The sequence below is a fragment of the Cotesia glomerata genome, linkage group LG9, assembly GCF_020080835.1.
Source record: "Cotesia glomerata isolate CgM1 linkage group LG9, MPM_Cglom_v2.3, whole genome shotgun sequence".
NCBI classification, from domain to species: domain Eukaryota; kingdom Metazoa; phylum Arthropoda; class Insecta; order Hymenoptera; family Braconidae; genus Cotesia; species Cotesia glomerata.
In genome coordinates, this window is record NC_058166.1 from 14601269 (window position 1) to 14623884 (window position 22616).

General features: G+C 26.6%; 2 protein-coding genes across 6 annotated transcripts in view; one reads left to right on the forward strand and one right to left on the reverse strand.

Annotated features, from left to right (window-relative positions):
* LOC123271298 (probable JmjC domain-containing histone demethylation protein 2C) overlaps window positions 1-22616 on the forward strand; it is a 193680-nt gene that overhangs the window by 61112 nt on the left and 109952 nt on the right. The window lies entirely within an intron of this gene.
* LOC123271299 lies at window positions 622-4218 on the reverse strand. Its single transcript, XM_044737586.1, has 6 exons — window positions 3693-4218; window positions 2378-3606; window positions 1654-2227; window positions 1426-1584; window positions 1191-1358; window positions 622-1108 (listed from the first exon to the last, which is right to left on the reverse strand). The coding sequence occupies exons 1-6, from the start codon at window positions 3924-3926 to the stop codon at window positions 851-853; spliced, it is 2622 nt and encodes an 873-aa protein (XP_044593521.1). The 5' UTR covers window positions 3927-4218; the 3' UTR covers window positions 622-850.

Sequence of the window (22616 nt, forward strand, 5' to 3'; positions counted from 1 at the left end):
ATGAAAGGTTGATCAGACTTGATATTAAAATTTAAATAATCATCTTCGGACAAATATACGGAACAGTCACGAATGCCTTTTTGACATTGTTCGCAAGTCGTACTTTTATAAATACGCGAAACTACAACCTCAGTAGCGTAATATAATATGCAATCCAACGTTTGAGATTCGTTATAGTCGTGGTCAAGATTTATGTTGAAATCATTATCTTCTAAATTATCAATTTTAACAGCCTCGATTAATTTTTTTTTTAGCGCTTCAGTAATTTTAATTGATTCAGTTGAAGATTTTTGAGAGTAGATAGATTTAAGTTCTGATAAAGTAACGAGAGGTTCTTTTGAAGTCACTGTACAGTTTCCAGATTTAGGAGGTTTTAAAATATTAAATAATGATAGGATTTTATAAATCTGTAGAAAAGTGGGAAAGTTGGGATGGTCATTGGATCCACTTGCCTGTCTAACTGTGCCAAAAAACCTCTATATAAAATAATGTGGAAGAAAGTAAATAAGCATTAGTATAAAAATTATATATTCGCTAACCCAATTGTAACTACGTTTGATGTATAATCTGTAAATTAATATTGTTAGTATCTTACTTGAGCAGCAGTGAAAGAGATCCATTGTTGTTTGTATAAACTTATTGTCTTAAACAAGTAACATTATAAGCAAGCAATGTCTTAAACAAGTGATAGTTATAAATCATTGTTTGAACATTTACAATGAATTGTTTAAGACAATAAATTCGAGTCTAAAAGTTATCAGTAAGCAGAAGAGTAAAGCACACAAATTGTTAGAGCGCTCTATTGTTAATTGTTAAATTAAAGCGTTATAATTCTGATACTATCACTACTTTATGACCAATTATTATTATGTACTATTAATTGCTCTAAAATTGAGCGAACCTCTAAAGAATCCTGATTAATTCTTCCTGTTGGAACTGCTGGAAATCCGTATTTTTCGGTCAATAGCCGAACAATATCCAGGGAAGATTGTAGCGTTATTCGAAGTCCTTCTGCCGTTGGAATTGTTAAAAAAGTTGTGTCAGGTATTTCCTTCTTAATGAAATTTTCTTCCCAGTCATTTAATTTTTGTAGTGATAGCTCAATAACCTGCAATAATGAAATCATAAGTAATATGTTAACCGATAATTTCTTATTGGATATTTTAAAAATATCAACAAATGAAAATTACTTTAAAATCTTCATTATTAGGCAGCACTCCTTTACTTTCATGCCGATTAAGAGCATCAAACATCTGATTTATCCACGAACAAAATTCCGCCGTACTTTCCCAAGAGTTCAATTCAGGGTCGTTGGCTGCATATTTTCTTAGTGCATTAGCTACTGATTGACTAAATACCTAAAATAATATAAGTATAAATTTACAGATAAAAAATAAAAGTACGTACAGTAATTGCGTTATTTACTTGAACAGCGAGCCTAACTCGCATTTTTGACGAGTTATTTAAGTCTAAATGCTCATTATTTATCTTGGGACACATCCTTAACTTTCCTGGAAACTGACTATCCTTATCATATAAATCTTTAAAATGCTGCCATTCAATTGGAGATTTGTCAGGATCAATCTTAATAGAAAAAAAAAAAAAATATTGATCAAATTATTTTTACCATCGAAATAGCATTTTGTTTCATACCTGATAATATCCAGTTTTATGTAAGCGGTTTCTAATAGTCTTAATGAGATGAGGAGTATCTGAAAACACAAAAACTTTCCGATCCGCTTCACTGGGATGGTTAAAATAATTTTTAAAATTTTCTTTTCGGCCACTCATCCCTAAAATTGTCCAAAACTTTCTGTTTGTAGTCGCACCATCAGTAATTACACCATGTATCTTTGCATTTGATTTTTCCAGTAATATTATTGCTTTTACAATAAGCTGAGACAAAACTTGACCACTGACAGGACCATGAGAACCAAATACAGCTACAGGCTGAGTGTATGTATCGTATAAAGGTTGAAACATTAGCACTAACCCGTGATTAGCCTTATCATTCATTGTAATCACTTTATTACTTTCTTCGCCAAAGTCCTCTAAGCCGACATAAGTAAGATTTTGTGAGCGCACGTTAACACTTTCGCGACAGCTTATTTCATCTAATAGCAAGACACCATGCCTACAAATTTCTTCTTTTTTACTCAAAAAATTAGTGAATGCTTCGAAAAATTCTGAGTCAAATCCACACTGTGTGTTTATCGATGCAAGATTCCTGAAAAAAGCAAAAATATGAAGCTATTTTTATTTTAATAAATCACTTTACATAGATAAATATAAGAAACATAGTTATCACTAAAACTTAGATAAATACATATTTTATGGAATTTTTCATTTGTTATTAGAAATTAAAATCCGATTTTACCTTCTCATTGTACTGACGCATGGTAATGGCAAAATGTTATTATCACGGATAAAATTATATCCTGAAACAGACCGCATGTATAGCAACATACATAACATCAACCAGTTCTCAGAGTATCGACGGCCGCTAGAATTTTTGCAGTGTGATGCTTTCAAGATTTCTTGAACTACATCACATTGATTTTTAGCAACATCATTCGAACGTAATTTATTAAGAACACTAGCTTCAGATTTTTGAGACATTGTCTTTTGACAGGTTTTCAAATTTTTTCGTAATGTTCTATTCGCCAACTGCAACTGATTTTTCCGCTGTATGGATCTACTTAATTTTTGTTTCAATTTTTTCACGTGGTCATTGCCAGAATTTACTTTAGCATGTGACTTGAATTTACTCGAAAGTACATTACTTTTTTTATTTATTGATCTAGAATCTTGCAAATTTGTGTTGTTGCGTTTCCTTTTTCTGACTAAGGCTCTACTTGCATTATGACACGCATTACATTGCGTTGAGTGGCATAAGAGAGTGCATGTCTCACGTCTTACCATGTTCCTTTTATCTATAACTAACGCATCAGAATTTTCATACTCATTGATATCAGGAATTACAATACCTCGACAAACTTTTAGAGAGTTAACCTGGCGTAAATACTCCTCCAAATCGTTGACACTTGTGATACTTTTTTTTACATTAAAGTAAGGCGAGACATTTAAAGGCTTATCTAGTATATGTGTATATAATTCCAACTTTGAGTCGACTATCACCTCTTTCAGATTGAAACTTAAATATTTTCCATCGATCATATCGCATATAAGATAAGAAAAGCTGATCAGAGACTCTTCTTTATATTTTATATTATTACGCATCCATGAACTTGGTAATTCCATATTACTAGTCAATAAAGCTTCAAAATTAAATACTTCCACTGAATTACAACAACTATTTGCTTCCAAAGCTTCCAAATTATTTATAATATTTGCTGGCGTGTCAGTGTATAAACAAACATCAGAAGATTGACCCACTTGAAGCTCCTCAAGCCTGTCCACAGTATTAATATTGACAGAAAATGTATCAACAACTTGCTTTTCTGATGCATTACTATGATCAGGAACTAGATTTACTTCTGAAGTCTCAGGGTTAGCATCAATGTCATTATCAGATGATATCACCTCTGTCCAAGGAAATAAACTAGGTACAGCTCCAGGTGCTAGTCGCGGTCGCCGATATGGTGACTGAAAGTATTTACAAAACATTTAAAAAATGTTCATTAATTTTTTTAAAATCATCAGTATAATTATTGATAAGAAAATTAACTTACTACTCCCAGAACTTCTCCTTCTGGACCTAACAACTGTCGACTTCGAATTATATCTCCAGCTAAAAAATGTTTGTCACAAACCACTTGTGTTTTTGAAACTAATGTGTTGGGTCTTTTTATTGCAATTTGCCACTGCTCCTTTAATTTTTCATCTTTGGGCACAGAAAAAAAATGAACTTTTTCAAAGTTCGATTTGTAACCAGAAGTACATCCTGGTACTAAACAACCCGGCATGTTCTTAATATATATTTCTCATTTTAAATCACTCAATACAAGGTTTAGCTCAAAGTTTTGATTATTTTTATTTATTTATTGATAAATTATTAATAGAAATCATACGCGTTTGCTATTTCATTTATTCAGTTCTAATATTATTATTTTTATTTAAAGTTTAGTGTGCTCCGCATGAAATAGCAGCTTGTAATCAGCTGTCGTGCAACTAGACTACTAGCGCCCTCAAAAAGAACTAAAATCTTGTGACATACTAGTTTACTCTTTTTACTTTATCGCTCGTTCTAGCCCCAGGGGGCTGGTCAGGATCGAAATTTTTGCGTTGCTATAGTTTGTGCTGATTAAATTTAATAATTTCAATTAGATTAATTGTTATAAGTGAATATAATTAATTAATAACAGTCAAATAAAGTATGAATTACTGTTAAAATATACAATTTAGGAAAAAAAAGTACGGTAGAATTAAATAAAATTTTGCAACCTCAAAATACCGTTCTGCTTACAGTAAACATAGTCGGTAGTCTGGCGCTCCGTTTACAGCAGATTTGAACGGAACTTGGCGCCAGATTCTACCGAATCTGTGGATAGAATCTAAATTTTTTTTCATCAAAAGTAAAAATTTGAATACGAAAATTCATTATTATAATTTAACCGTTACCTTACATTATTATTAATTAAAATAATTAAATAGTTTCATTAACAAAAACAATAAATAGTCAACGTTTGACTCAAGTATTTTTTCACAAAACTCATACCTGGCAACACCGCGCATAACAGCTGTTTATATTTATCTAGCTGTGTAGTGTTGAGTTGAAAAACATAACCCATAAATAAATATACACAGGAATGATTAAAATTCAAAATTCGCGCGTTCTGTTCTGTGCAATGTTGCCAGACTGCGCTGAATCACGTGGTTTATTTATTTTTAAATATGTCGGCCTGAAATTTTCGTGAATTTCTCATCTTTTGCATTAAAATATCTTTAAAAGCTTTCGTCAGAAAATTTTCATTTTATTTTTAACGTATTCTACAAAAGTTGATTGACTGAAATACAAGTTTTTTGTTTTTTAATCTTCCTATGAGGTAGTCAAATAAATCGATATGTGTGCAATCCGCCAATAGTCTCTATAGGCTAGATGTTAAATTTCAATTTTTTAATAATTTATTAAAGCATAACCTTTCGTCAGATCTAATCCAAAAAATTAATTTAGACGTATGAGATAGCAATTCATAACATATCAAAAAATTAGCTTTTGATATTCACAAGTGCATTAGTGTCCGAACAACCTTAAATACTTAAAAAAATATAAATAAAATTGTTAGTTCTTTGGCCTCAATCAAACGTTATTAAAATTGTTTTTCTGTTTATTTATTTTTAGAGATAATTTTATTTTTTTTTTTTTACTAAAATTTAAGGTTATCTTTGATATGTATCATTTATGATTGATTATTTAATAGATGTAGATAAATATTTAAATCCGATGGAAAAAGTTTATTGTAGGCGTCGTAAATAACAGATGAGCTTTAGATGAGTAGGAAAAAAATTTAATAAAGTTTTAAGACTGTAAATAAGTAGTAAAACTGTGAGAATAGTATTTATAACTCGTAAAATTCATTTATTTTAAAAAACTTTTAGTAAAATCATTTTTTTTAGTTATATCATTGCCATGAGAAATTATATACTGAAAAAAAAAAAATTAAATTGAATCAAAAAAAACATTTTTGAACCTAGAAATTAATTTTGAAGAGTTTCATTGTCTTGAATCGAGATAAAAAATTTTTGAATTAAAAAAATTGACTTGACTTAAAATAGTAAATCTGAATCTAAAAAATTCATTCAAAAAATTCGTTTTTAATTGAATAAAACTTATTTAAATATGAAAAATTTTTGGTTCAAAAATTTTTCTGCTTGATTCAATACAAAGAATTTTCTTTTGATAATTTTCTTGGCTTACAGTTTATTGTTTTGAATCGAATCAATTTTTCTATCATCAAAAAAAATTAACGATTAATTTGGTTTTTTTATTCTTTAATATATCAGATAGACTGGTAGCTAAGAATAATACACTGAGAAAAAAAAGTACTACTCTTGAGAAAATTTTCTTGTCACAAGAATATTTATTCTTGGCAACTTTCAAGAATATATTTTCTTGTCTTAAGAATTGATCGAATCAATCGAATTCTTTTTTGTTTTATTCAAGTGAACCTATTCGTTTGTTAATCTATCAAAATTAATGCCAATATTTTATTATCATGATAGATATTGATATTCATTTTTCAAAAAACCAAAATTTATTTTAAACGATTCTTGAGCCAAGAAATTTTTTTCTGGACAAAAAAAAATTTTTTTCTCAGTTTATAATAACGTGATGTAAATAATAATATTATTTATATTTCTTTTTTTTTTTTAATGCAATCTGCTTCATATATTTTAGTAATACTCAAAGATTTAATGTATTTATTTGAACACTATTTATGTATATACAATTTGCCATTCGGCTTAACGCTTTGGGATTAAAACTAAATAAATAAATAAAAATATAAGATGGTACACAGAAAAAAAATTTTTTGCACCAGGAAAATTTTAAGGAAGACAAAAGTTATTTAAGAGCAAAAAGAAGTTTTCTTGGCTCAAGAAACTTTGACTTCATTCAAGAAATTTTCAATCTTCTTTAATATTTCCTTGAGCCAAGAAAATTTACTCTCCAGTCAAGAATTTTTTTTTTCAGTGTAATATAGTAATTAGAGACATAAAAAAATAAAATATTACGGTTATGTTCTTTGAAGCCGCTCGTCTCTTTATCATCCGGTTAAATATATGTATATAAATGTGAATACATATGTGTATTTTTTACTCGACTACGTGCATGTGTCTAAAAGCCGCCCCCTAGCTTGATATATCCTCTTGGTAGGCAAATATAAACCAGCGTGTCGGGTGACACATTTGCCAAAAATACTCCACCAAGTAGATTGATATTTCTTCATTTGCATTGAAATAATATATTAAATTCATAATATAGAGGGTGTTCCGCATTTCAAAAATTTGAATTTTTAATCAAGTTTATTTTTGATAATTTAATAATGGAAAGTTATATATTTATTATGATTATGATTGATTTTCAGAAGCTTTCTTCTGAAAAACATTTAAAAAACTAGAGATTTCAAATTACAGAGTATTTTTAGACTGGTCCGTTGAGACTAAGTGGTATGTCCGTTTTTCGTCACAACGACGTAATTTCCAATGATATGACTTTAAACCTCTTGTTTAAATTTCCATTATTTATCTAGTCGACAGTGCGGATGAGCTATTGATTTGGGTTTTAAATTTGTTGTCATTTAAAAAATTTAGTGAAGTTTATCATTCATGGACATTCACCCTCTTGTGAATTCCATCCACTATTTTATTGTGTTTTATTTCCTTTTTTATCCGTTATTTAATACCCTAAAAGTTAGTACGATAAAAAATTAACGATCACTAAAAAATATTCAAAAAGTCCAATATTCATTCTATACAAAAAAAAAATTGTTTTATAAATGCATACTTTTTCTTCTTCTGAATTTTTATTGATGTGTCCAATTGAAGATTTTTCAATATATTTTTATTTATCAATAAATTAGACTAGAATTTTTTTTAATTACAATTTTTTTAACAAGAAATAAAAAAAATTTAAAAAAAAAAAAAACAAATAATCTTTTAAAAATTTATTACCTTAAATAAATTAATTAAAAAATTTCTCAGTTATTGTTCTTAATTTTCTTAATTAATTTAAAGACAAAATACATTGTTACAAATTTCATTGAATTTTTTTTCAACGGAAAAATAAATAAAAAAAAAAACTAGATTGATTCTAAAAATAATTGTCTTAATTCGTTCGACTTTGTTACAATGTATCGAAAATGAAAAACTATTTGAAAGTTATATAGTTAATATTAATTTAAATTCCTAGAGCGTCTAAACTATTGATTCAAAGTTACGCGGTGATCAAGAACTTTTAAACACAAAATGAAATAGCCTACAAAGTTGTTTATGTGAATTTTTATCATTACTTGAATAGTTGAACCAGAATTTCAATTCAAAGTTCAAAAGTTGACATAAATATTTACATAGCTCACTTTATTAAATTATCTATTTTTTTATAAACTTCAAATTAAAATTCCATGCACAGAAAAAAAAAATTACTTGAATCAAGTAAATAACTTTGAAAAATATCATATTGATTTGAGTAGAAAAATTCTTAAACTGAGAAATTTAACTTGATTCAAGAATTTTTCGTCTTGATTTAAGACAATGAAACTCTTCAAAATTATTTTCTTGGCTCAAGAATTTTTCTCTTGATTCAAGTTAATTTTTTTTTCTGTGTGTACTTATTTGAAGCTTTATTCATTATGATTGTGTGTATTTTTTGTCACGTTATAAAAATACATATTTACACGGAGAAAAATTAATTGTACTACCTACTATACAAAAATAGTAACTTCTACTATCTAAAATGGTAATAAAATTAATTAGTAACAAAATAATAGGTGGTATCATTGACAATTGTAATAGTTACTATTAATAACGGTAACGATTACTATCAAAAATAATAATTGTAATTATTATAAATTATAGCTGTTACAATCGAAGATGGTAACTGTAACCATCTCAGATTGTAAAAATTCTGAAAGAAAAAATAATATAAATTTACTTAATTAAATGTACATTTTTTTCCTTGAAATATTAAAATATTTTTAATTCCCTTCAAAATTTTTTTTTGAAAATTTGATTTTTTTTAAGATTAAAAAAATTTTTTTTTTTTTTTAATTTTAATTTTAATTTTATTGAAAATTTTGATTTTTTTGGAAATTTCAAATTAAAAAAAAAATGCATCTACGGTAACGCATATTCTTAATTTTTTTAATATTTTTTACTAGCTTAGATAGTAATTATTATTACTGATAGTAACTACAACCATCAGATTATATTAGGAATTACGATTTTGATAATAGTAGTAACTAATTAAAATAATAACAGTTATTATTACTGATTACCATTATAATAGTAGTAGTTACCATCAGGATGGTAAATACTACGATTCAGATGGTTTACTTAATTATTCAAATAATATTTACTACTATCGAATTCAGTTAATAGATTTTAACATAACTAGATAATAAACTCTACTATAAAATTTTCTCCGTGTATCAATTGAGTCTTTATAAAATCAACATTTCAATAGTTGGTAAATATTGAAATAAAATACCATAAACTAACCATAGAAGTTACAAGTAGTTCATTTACATTAAGCTATTTAGAATATGTACTGTTGTATGATTCAGTACAAATAAACTATTTATAATATGTAGAATAATATAGCGATACAATTTTAATCAGCAGACTCTAATAAAACAACAATAATATATATGTGTATAATAAAGTTTTCAGTTGATATTAAAATATAATGTATTGTATGTATATGTCTTTACTCTTTACATAGATAGTTATTTAATAATATTGTATATGCAGATAGTTGAATGGAAGTCTTGTATAGCTGTATTTTATTGCCGCTTTTACTATATATATATATATATAACATATAACATATAATGCAACTTTACTTCAAGTCGTTATATTTTCACGAGCACAGTTGCAGAACTCGGATAATTATTGTTGTGAACTGGCGCAAAGTTTACTTGTGAATAAGTAGTTCATACTTTTCTGTCTTTTATTTCTTCAGAATAATGGAAAAAAGTTTAAAAAACTTACCGCGTCCTTCTGTTATTTATTTTTATTTTTATTTTTATTCCAAATGTACAATTTGAATAATTCTATTAACAAAAGTTTTCATTAATTTTTGATTTATTATTTTAAACAGCGAATGGAATCATTATTAATTCATCGGATAAAACGTCAGTTAAGTGTATTTTAAAATGTAATTTAACGTCAATCTCATCCGTACTAGATGAGCTAGGAGTTTGTTATTTTTAAATTGTCAATTAAAAATTAACGTCAATAATACCCATGTCACTAGCTGGTTTATTAGACGTATAATATTTGATGGATTGAATTTTAAATCCTGAAAATAATGTATGGCTCTATAAATACAGAACTCCTTGTACATAATAAAATGCAATTATGTCTCTCTCATTGGGAGATCTCGGGTGAAAAGGGATTTGTCCCTCGTCAATTATTGTTTAATTTTTAGTAAGATTAAATATTCATTTCACACGGATGTGACAATCATTTGATTTTAATATAATCTACTTTTCTGGTTTTTAATCCGCTTTAAATTGAGTATAATGTAAAAAATTATTCCTCCAGTTAAATATTCATATATATTTGAATTTACAATCAACTATTTAAATTTCATTCTTTTAATATAATTTTAAATGATAATTTATAAGTTTATTAAACTCTAAATTAGTTCTTTGATTATTATACCATAGAGAAACAAAAACTGATTGATTGATAATTAAATTTCAAATTTATTTCACAATTGAGAAATTTTTAAATCTCTTTTAATTGTTAAAAAATTTCTATTCAAGTGAATTCTTTTAAATATCATTTTTTTTAATCCACACTGATAGAAAGATTTATTAATTATTAATAATTAAATTTATTTGAAGACATTTATTTAATTTATTAAATATTTTTTAACATTCAATAAATATTTATTTGAGAGAAAAGTACATTTATTAATAGTTAATAAGTATTTATTAATAGTTAACAAATATTTATAAACAGTTAATAAATATTTTGTTGAGTGAATTTGTTTTGCTTGCAATCTCATATAATATGAAGATTGCTTATAAATAAAAATCATCTTTATAAATTATTTGCATTAATTGTATTACATTATAATAACGTTTATTGTAAAATACCAAATTCTATTACAGCTCATAATTATCTTTTATATTTTTAAATATAATTGAGGATGGTTTTACTTGTATCACTGTAGAGTGTTTTACAAGGGAGGGTGGGGAATTATTGTCTCTCCACTTTTTTCTCCGCAATATAATCTCTCAACCCCGTCATTATAACTCTCAACCACTTTTTTTGTCCCCACCCCCCTGCATGTCGGGATTTTTTTCTTTCATGCCCGACACACATGTGCTGCGACTGTGGCCGACTTACGCGTTATAATCAGTACCTGCATTTGCATTACGGTCTTAAATAGTATGGAGGTACTTCTATAATGACATTTTACCTACATAACTATATGGGAAAACCACAGAAAACCCGACCGGTACAGAGGCTGGCAATGAAACGCACATATTCTTAGTTTATAATCATTAAAAAATATTGGTGCGCGCCGGAATCGAACCCTGGTCCCACTCTTTCGAAATGCAGGTACCGAGCCGATTAGGCTATTGCCAACCGTATATTTTTAAATATTAAAACTGTTAATTTATTTAGTGAATTTAATTATTATCATGTATTCCAGCTATAGGGTTATAAAAAGTATTAAAAGAAAATTGCTATTTTTGCTTTTTATTTTAAATAAATATTTTTTAACAGTTAACCCTCATGAAAAAAAATATATGTCGAAATATATAAAAAATGTCTTTTAAATATATTAAAAATCTATAAAAAATATGCATAGTAAATATATTTTTAATAACTAACTTTTGGCCGATTTTCATCTATATTTTATATATTTTAAATATATTTTAGATGTATTCAAGATATCTCTTAAAATACATAACAAATACATAGCTAAAAATATAAAAAAAATAAATTTTGAATATATCTAAAATATATTTGAAATATATAAAATATATATGAAAATCGGCCAAAAGTTAGTTATAAAAAATATATTTACTATACATAATTTATATATTTTTTTATAGATTTTCAATGTATTTAAAATATATTATTTATGTACTTCGAGATATATTTTTTTTATATTTTTTTTTTCATGGGGGAACAAATATTCACTAACCATTAATAAATATTTAACAGTTAATAAATTGTATTTAATAAATAATTTATTAACTGTTAATAAATATTTATTAAATCTTATGATGTTAAAAAATAATTTATTAACAGTTAAAAAAGCTTATTAAATATAAACAAATCTTTCTATCAGTCCATTTTTAAAATTTTAGTCAACTACTTTGATGTATTCCCTCCATTTTCATTCATAAATCAATTTTACTATGAAATTTGTATCTAAAAATGTAGTTAATATGATTATTTCTTTTGTTAACAGCTGCATAATTCATTAAAATCTAACCATTTGTTGCTTTACTACTTTATAGGAAAACAATATGACTAACTGGCATACATTTAAATAAATAAAGCTAAAACAATACGATGTGAATCATAAAATTTTCTGAGGCCAGTTATCTTGTTAGATTCATTTTTTAAAATTTAAACTTGTATAAAATGAATAAATTTTTATATGTGAATATCACTCACCATTGTTTACAACACACTTTCATCAGTAATTTTACTTAACAAAAAAGTAAAAAATAAAACAATTTTCATAGTCATGAATGTGACTATACTTATGCTTATTTTAGTAAGCTAAATTACGATAATGAGTTCTTGTTAAAACATAATTTCAACAATTGTAAGCATAACTGCTGTATATATACTTCACGGAACCATTAACATATACTTTTAAAAAATTATCTAGTCATGCACAAAATCGCAAACAAACAACGTGTTAACATATTTATTTTTCAATGCTTTTATTCTTTAAATGCTGAAAATTCCAGTTCATTTACATTAATTTGAATTCTAAAAATGAACATGTGCTTTTTTACATTTAATGTTTTTATTAATTGCCTTTTTATGCTCACAAAAAATCTCATTTGTTATTTTTTTAAGGTTCCCCGCATTAAGACATCAAAATTCTTTTTTGCATATGGTTCAAATAAACACATATATTTCGGAGCTATTTATAACGGTGCTATTTTTTGCTAATTATTAGTTTGCACTTATCATCTCACATAATAATTTCTTGTCGCTCTAGAATAAGAGAATAAGAAAAATTTTGATTCCAGAATAGTCATATGATAAAATCGGTTTTTTTTTTTGTGAAATTGAGTGTCATTGCAAAGGTCTTGACTTGAATTTGTGCCTTTTCAAGGTTTCATTTCATTCTCACCAATAGTCAATTTATCATGATGAGTACTTAGGATGCATTCGAAAATGCCCTATCTCTAGGTACATAATTAAGAAATTACCTTTTATCTTGTGAAATATTGACATTTTTAATGATATAAGCTCATCTCGATGTTACACTCATTGAGACCTTTCATTTGAGTACCCACATCAATTATTCACATATTTCATATATATATATATATATATATATATATATATATATATATATATATATATATATATATATATATATATATATATATAAAATATATAAAAATGCATGTGGGTATACTCAAATGAAAGCTCTTGATGAGTGTAACATCTAGATGAGCGTATCTTTACGGTATATCTTTAAAAACGTCAATAGTTAAGACAGTTCAGGGCATTTTAACAAATATCTTGTGAACTATAGACATTTTTAAAAATATAAACTCATCTCGACATTACACTCATCGAGACCTTTCATTTGAGTACTCAAATCAATTTTTCATATATTTTATATATTCATATATGTCGGAGAGTAAAGTACAGTGGAGTATTTCTCTGGCAATCTGATGAGAATATTCTTTAGAATAGTAATATTTTTGTAATCCTCAATATTTATAGAATATACCCTTACTTCGAGTATGGTTGTAAAAAATAAGTTTAACTAAGTTGTTTTATTGCGGTAGGCTTAGACCTAGGTCGACACATGGTTGTCAACGTAGTCGTGGTCACAGGATGATAGGGGTATCATAAATTACCAAGGGAAAAGGAAATATGCAGTTGTCATATTATTTGAGAATCTTGGAGAAGACAGTCTTACTCTGAAATCGAGATCGTACAGACGTCCTGGTGATCACGAATTCGTTATCCTCCTAAGTTTGAGTGTATTGCAAAGCAATTTAACATTGTATCGTATTTTGTGTATTGTTGTGTTAGTGATAAGTGGTAATTAATGATTGTGTTTATTCCTGTAATACGAATCTATTTTACTCATTTTTATTAATTGACATATTGTAACTCCGCATATTAATTTGATTGTAATAATAAAAATGAACGTACACGATAATTCTGCTACTCCAACAATTATTCCTGACTTACCGTCATATATATGAATATATGAAAAATATATCAAAATACATGTGGGTACTCAAATGAAAGCTCTTGATGAGCGTAACATCAGGATGAGCTTATATCTTAAAAAATTTCAATAATTAAAAAATGTCGTTGTATCTTGTCAACTAATGATATTTTCAAGGATATAAGCTCACCCCAACATTACACCCATCGAGACCTTCTATTTGAATACCCACATCAATTTTATATATATTTATATATATTACATATAAGTATATATGAAAAATATATCAAAATGCTTGTGGGTACTCAAATGACAGCTCTTTATAAGTGTAACATTGGGATGAGCTTATATCTTTAAAAAAATCAATAGTTAAAAAAGTACAGTACAATTTAACAAAAGTCATTATTTAATAAAGCAAAATTTTATTTATTTATAGTTCACAGATCTCGGCAGTCACATAGTGACTGCAAAGTTGCTGGTTATTATTATTTTTATTTTTATTTATACTGTGAAAAATTAAAATACCAAACTCGTTAAAAATTCAATAGCAAGGAGTGGAATTCTCTTCGTTTAACATATTTATGCTTAACGGATTTTTTTTACACTGAATCAAAAGGCAACTGTTATAAACCGGTAACATAATTTAATGACCACTATCTACCACCAGAGTTTTAAAAATTGTTCGTGTCCTAAATAAGAATTATTCGAGGGTCTTTTTCAACTTCAATAATTAGAACGGGAAAAAAAAAGAAGTATATTTTTTTTTAATTTCATTGAAGAATGAAAAAATGATGAATCAAACTTAACAAGTAATAGTCTATGCTAGACACCCATGAATTATTTGGGGAGGAAAGCTCAATACTCCGTAGAAACGGTTGGAAGGGTCGCAGGTGTAGTGTCAGTCTTTAGTTTTCACATGTCTGGCAGGTGGCACACAAGTTCTTACCCGGTTTTTTAGCCTTCATTCAACAAAAACTCCCGGGTCCCTTTAATTTTTGAACAACAAAAAGAAAACCGGGGCATTGAAGAGTAAAAATACAAATTATTCAAGTCCATTTATTTTTACTCACCTAGCATTAAACTTTACTGTAAATACATTTGTATTTAACAGTAGTATCATTTTTATTACTTTATTACTTTTCGCAGTTCTTTTATCGCTTGCTACCCTCAAATTCGCTTCGTAAGGAAAGAAAAAGAATTTCATTTTTGAATAAAACTAAAAAGTATTATTTGAGATTGAAAGTTTCCCGGAAGCACAAAAAAAGTGTTATCGCGGTAAACTTTTCAACAACTTTCCCAACTCTGTTTAGTTTGTCGACGAAGACGAGGTGGTAGTAAGAGAGGATTAAAGAAGAAGGAAAGAGTAGCTGGAAATTGAGAAGAGAGGAGGAACTTGCCTCATTTTTCATCCTCTTTATTCGACCTTATATTCAACTTAAAATAACTTAAATAAATTATCAAAAAATTTTGTATTACTATTTTTCATAATGAAAAAATTTTACTTTTTTACCATTAATTTTTTTTATTATTTCTTATTACTAAAGTTTATTATCTGTTCTGAACGTTGGTGCATTAAAATAAATAATAATGAAAATAAGTTCAGAAAATCCACAATTGATGAGGTTTATTCAATTTTTTACAACAAAATATACTTGATAGCTAAAGTAAATAAAGTAAAATTTTAAAAATGGGAACTTATTAATTTTAAAAAAGACGAAAATGAAAAAATTTGAAAAATTGGTAAAAATAAAATTAAAATAAATTGTAACGTAACTTTTATTTTAAATATTTCGCGCCATTTTTTATCAATAAAAATTAAATAACACCAAATTAGATCATCATTTTTAATACAATTCATTCTATTGTCAAAATAAGTCGATTCAAAAAAAATTTAACTCTATCCGCGGATTTTTTTTCTGTCTTTTATTTTTATCTTGTATTTTGACTTTTATTTTCATTTCTATAACTTCAAAAAATTCTTTTAAAGAAATAATAATGAATCTATATTATTAAAAAAATACGCAAAATTTTGTGGCCAGTGTATTTATATGATAAAATGGGTTTTCATGATTAAATTTGGTATCGTTAGAAAAGACTTGACCTGCAGTTGTACCTTTTCATGGTTTCATATCATTCTCACCAGTAGCTAATTTATTATGATAAATATTTAGGCTGCATTCGAAAATACTCTATCTCTAGATACACAATTAAGAAATGACCTTGTATCTTGTGAACTATTGACATTTTTAAAGATATAAGCTTATCCCGATGTTACACTCATCAAGACCTTTCATTTGAGTACCCACATAAATTTTTCATATATATATATATATTAGAGTGGTCCAAAAAAAACATTTTTATTTTTTTTTTCAAGTGCTGCTGTTTCAAAAACTTCTCTAAGGTATAAAAAAAATTCTCTCCAAAGCGCAGCTTGATATCTCAATTGTTCATGAAGCTCAATGAATTTTTATTTTCCCATTTAAATAACACATCAAAAAATTTTATTTACGTTTTCATCCGGTAAAACTACGAAAAAAATTTTTTTTTGTATTTTTCGTCAATTATTCTTGTAGGAAATTTAATTCTCTATAAAAAGTACTAAGGTAGTTTTTCGTAATCCTAACAAGTAAAAGTTATTAAGCTTTAAATACTCGCAATAAAAGAAAATTTAATCAGATATGATTTTAGAATTCATGTTGTATCACATTTTCTGTTTCAAAGTATTTGATTAAGTAATTTATATTTTTTTCTTAAAAACATAGTATACAGTCTGATATCGGTCATTCAGTCTGGACCAGTGATAACAAATGACAATTCAATATATCGGTTTGTTTATTTGAACCACATGTTAAATGCACTGAAGGAGATTACCAGACTTTGTAAATACTCTAACCACTGCTTAAAACAATTAAACTAGATAATTTACTTTTACCACTCTCTTGCGGCCTACATGAAGATATATAGTAAATTAAATTTTTGTTGACAATTAGTTTTTACTTCAACCTAGCTGCATTTTTAATAATTATGTCTTATAAGTCATATAAACTAAAATAAGAAATAACCAAAAAATTAAATCAGTCTCAAAGATTATATTGGTTGTATGTTTATTAGCAATTTTTTTATAGTCAAGCTTATTTACTTAAATATGTGATGACTCCTGAGATAAGGCAGTTTTCCGCACTAACTCTACTTGTTTATTTATCATTTTTTTTTTCAATGATTAAATTTAAAAATAAAAGAATCAATTCACGAAGGACTTCTATTTACGTACTCCTGCAAAGTTTCGTGATTTTTCATTCGGTCAAAAAGCGTCCCAGCATCATGTTCAAAATTTAAATATTCACCTGTTCTACCTGTCCTAAATCTTCTTAAATAAAAAAATTAAATTTGGTATACATCCGGAAGTACTAGCTTGCTCTTGATTCAGATTCCGTAATGAAATTCAAGTTCAATTTTAATAAATCACTGCTCATAAGAAAATATATCTAAATAGTAATGAGAGAAATTATTCATCATTCACAGTTAATACTTCACCAAAAGACAGGTGTTAATTATATTAGAAACAGTCTAGTTTGATAAATTTTGAAATAAATACATGCAGTTACCGAAAAGTTTTCGAAAAGTTGCTTTGAAACTATCTTCGTTCAAATTTTTTTGTGCAAGTATTTAAAACTCAATAACTTTTACTCGTTAAGATTACGAAGAAACTACCTCAGTACTTTTTGTAGAGAATCAAATTTCCTACAAGAATAATTGACGAAAAATACAAAAAATTTTTTCGTATTATTGCTGGATAAAAACGTAAATAAAATTTTTACGTGTTATTTAAATGGGAAAATAAAAATTCATTGAGCTTCATGAAGAATTGAGATATCAAGCTGCGCTTTGAAGGGAATTTTTATACCTTAGAGAAGCTTTTAAGATGATAGGCAAAAACTTTTTGGACCACTCTAATATATATATATATATATATATATATATATATATATATATATATATATATATATATATATATATGAAAAATATATCAAAAATGCAAGTTGGTACTCAAATAAAAGCTTTTGATGAGTGTAACATCGGGATGAGCTTATATCTTTAAAAAATTCAATAGTTACGAAATGACCTTGCATCTTGAGAACTATTGAAATTTTTTAAGAAATAAGCTCATCCCGATGTTACATTCATCAAGACCTTTTATTTGAGTACCCACATCAATTTTTCATATATTTTATATATATTATATTTCTCATATTTGTAAAATATATAAAATATATGGACAAATTCGTGTGGGTATTCAAATGAAAGGTCTTGATGAGTGTAACTCCAGGATGAGCTTATATCGTTAAAAATATTATCAGTAGACGAAATATACAGTCATTTCTTAATTATTGACATTTTTTTTAATTATAAGCTCATCCCGATGTTACACTTATCGAGACCTTTCATTTGAGTACCCACATCAATTTTTCATATATTTATATATATTATATATATTTATATATGAAAAATATATCAAAATGCATGTGGGTACTCAAATGAAAGCTCTTGATGAGCGTAACATCAGGACGAGCTTATATCTTTAAAAACGTCAATAGTTAAAAAGTACAGTGCAATTTAACAAAATTCATTATTTAATAAAGCAAAATTTTATTTATTTATAGTTCTTAAGTTACGGCAGTCACATAGTTCTTATTAAATTTTCTGTTTTGTCCACCAATAAGAGTGTATGAAAAAAATTCAGTGATAATAAAGTACTCTCTAATGTATGGCAATAATAGTTATGAGTTATAATTATAATTATAATAGTCTGTTATAGTTTCCCGAACACGTCAAAGTGCAATTTGCACAGGTGGCCGCGTCACGTATCGAAAGTGAGATTGACTTTTGCGCTCGCCTGCACACTCTGGCCGTCAGCCAAATACAAAATCTCTTTACTCTTTTGCTATCTATTTCTCTCTTTTCATTCTATTCGTATATACATAATATACATACAATTTATATACATGTATAAATCATATACCCTTTTACTTGGGATAGAGTTTGTTGCAACCATAAACACTAAAACTATTTCTGTATATCCGGGTCTTGACTACGTTGACGTCGACGTTGACGATCTAGATATAAAATGATGTACATATTTAAGTTAAATTTCTAAATCTTGTCAACCTCTATTCAAATCTATTCAGCTGTGCGAGTTGTCTATTGACCTCCTTTTTTATTTAAACTTTTCATTCATTTTTGATTATAGCGCGTGCATTTAATTCAATTTTCTCAAAGCAAATCCGTTTTTTACAAGCTAAAAGTTGGATAAAAAAAAATTTTTTAATGATTTCAATTGAGATTTTGTAAAATGTCAATTAAAAACTCTATATTGGAACAGAAGTATGAATAAAAAAAAATAATTGCAAAAATAAAAAGTTTATGTCTATCGAAACGTCAATTAGTCGATAAATTAATTGAATAAGCGTAAAAAAAAATAAATGTTAGACATTTATTTTAATTTAAAGCCGGAAGTATCGAGTACGGCCTCCTTCTGAAGAGATCAAGAGCTTGTTTGTTTTTTTTTTATTTAAATATTTTTTGCTCGTTTTTTAAGTCTCAATCGACCCGGTTCTCTATAGTTAGTGCGCGCCCGTGTACTCTCAGTGTTGTACAACGGCCAGCAGGCCAATAAGACGTACTAAATAAAACAAAATGAAAATAAATAAAAATAACCAGGGTGAAAGAACGAAGAGACGGATCAAAAAGGAGCTTGAGGAGTAAAGAGAGGAAGAAGCCGGTTATTCTTGCCCGCCCCCGAGGTCTAAGCCATTTTATTCCCGCCTAGAAGTCTACGGAATATCATCCTACGAATTTCCTTTTATACGTATCTTTATGAGCTACATTTTACAATTATTCTTTTGAATTTTACGCTTTCAGCGGTATTTATTAATATGGAAAAGATTAATAAAAGTTTTTATATTTACAAACACCTTGAGTACTTTAAATCTTTATCTTTATTTGATATTGAGTATTAAGTTTTTTTAAGATGTTTATTTCTCTGTAGAATTGTTTTGCTGAAAATTCAACTTTAATTTGCTTGAAATTAAATTTTTAACGGTTTTCACATATTTGAAGTAATTTCGCAAAATAGTTGGAAAATAATTGAGTACTAGCAACTTTGTAGTCACTATGTGACTGCCGTGACTTGTGGACTAAAAAAAATTAAAATTTTGATTTATTAAAAAATGACTTTTGTTAAATTGTACGGTACTTTCTTAAATATTAACATTTTTAAAGATATAAGCTCATCAAGAGCTTTCATTTGAGTACCCACATGCATTTTTGATATATTTTTGTTTATAAATATATATAATATACATAAATATATAAAATATATAAAAAATTGATGTGGGTACTCAAATGAAAGGTCTCGATGAGTGGAACATCGGGATGAGCTTATATCTGTAAAAATATTAATAGTTCACAAGATACAAGGTCATTTCTTAGTTAATGACATTTTGAAAGATATAAGCTCATCTCGATGTTACACTCATCGAGACCTTTCATTTAAGTACCCACATGGCAATTTTTATATTTTTTATATATATATATGCTATTTGTGAAATATATAAATATATAAAATATATGAAAAATTGATGTGGGTACTCAAATGAAAGGCCTTGATGAGTGTAACATCGGGATGAGCTTATATCTTTAAAAATTTCAATATTTTATACGACACAAGGTAATTTCTTAAATATGTATCTAGAGATAGAGAAATTTCGAATGAAGACCTTTGCAATGACGCTAAATTTCACAAAAAAAAAACGATTTTATCATATGACTATCCTGAAAACAAAATTTTTCTTATTTCTTAATAATATAGGTAATACAAATTAATATAATCGTTCTGAAAATATAATGAAGAAATTCATTATTAAAATTTCAAGTGTAAAATTAGCAAAAAATTTTCAAAATTTTTTAAATTTGAAAAAAAATTGAACAGTTAGAAGTTTTTTTTGAATTAACAAATGCATTTTTTATCTTTATTTTTACAATATGTAAATTATAAATCAATTAAAAAAAATTATTTGCTATAATTGTATTTAAAAGTATTGAAACTAATAATATTTTCCTTGAAAATAATTATTTTTCCTGATTCAGAAAATTGAAATTGAAGAAATAAAAAAAAATAATCATTTTCTTGATTTAAGCGTACAAATTTCTTGTAAATTTATAATAATCAAAAAAAGACCTTTAATGAGATTCGAACCCGATTTTCTCATGAAACTGTGCTAGTACGCTAGCTATAAAGTTAACAATCCCTTATAGAAAATTTTAATATCAAAGATGTAGAAGATATCAGTTATGTAAATATCATTCCAGTTGTTTGAAACTAAAAACTGATTTTCGATTAAAAAAAAAAAAAAAAAAAAAAAACACTTAATCTATCAAGATATCTTTATCTAAAATTAATCATTTAAATTCTAAAAGTTTCTACAAGTTTTAATTTATTACCAACTTATCAAATTTACCAAATTTTATAATCATTACATGAAATGACCTACTTTACGTTCCATCAATACTTATCAGAAAATCATATAAATGATTATAGTATGCTTTATTACATGACTATAATGATTATGATGTAATTAGAAAGATTTCGTCGTGGAAATTGAAATGTCTATGTTAAAATAGTATTTTAATTAACGTACTTGAGCATGCCATGACTCATCCAGTGTATTGTACTTGGTAATTTAGTTATTTTTATTTTATTATATTTTTTTCTATGTCATGTGTAGGAAGAGCGAGAATAACATAACGGATTTCCGGGAGCAAAGAATCTTTTACAAAGATATTTTTTGTCTTTTATTAAAGTCATTTCATTATTAATTTTTTTTTACAATTATAAAATGAATTTTTTTTTAGGTGGTCTTTAAATTACGGGCTTTAGTCGTGTTTATAAAGTTTATTTTTTTAATCATAATAGGGAATGAAAGTTGAGGCTAAATATTTTTTTTCCTGTTGTGTAAGGGTAAAAGAGAGTTGAGTGGAGTAGAGGGCAGACTGATGGAAACTTTTCGCAACTTCCGGTCGATAAGGGTCTCTACTATCTCTGGGTATACGGATGAGGGTGAATCCCCTGCAGTTATAATAATTATAACAACTATAGCAACAAAAAATATATAGAGGTTTATGAACTACTGCTTTCATTTACAATGTTACAATATTATTTATCGTTAAATATGCATAAGTATTATAAAACTTTATTTGCATTCCTTCGGTGTATTTTTCATTAATCTCTTTTTTACAATAATCATAATATTATTTTTTATTCCGATAAAATGTTTATTTTAAATGAGTACGCAAATATGTAGAAGATTTTTTTTTTGTTTTATAAATTAAAGAAAATTTTTTTGTTTATTTTTTTTCAGTCATTAAATTCTTGTGCAATTAAAATAATATTTTTTATTTAACTATTTGTAAAGTTATATTTAAATTTTATGAATGTTAAGAGTTTTAAATATCAATACTTGTACGTTTTTAACAGTAT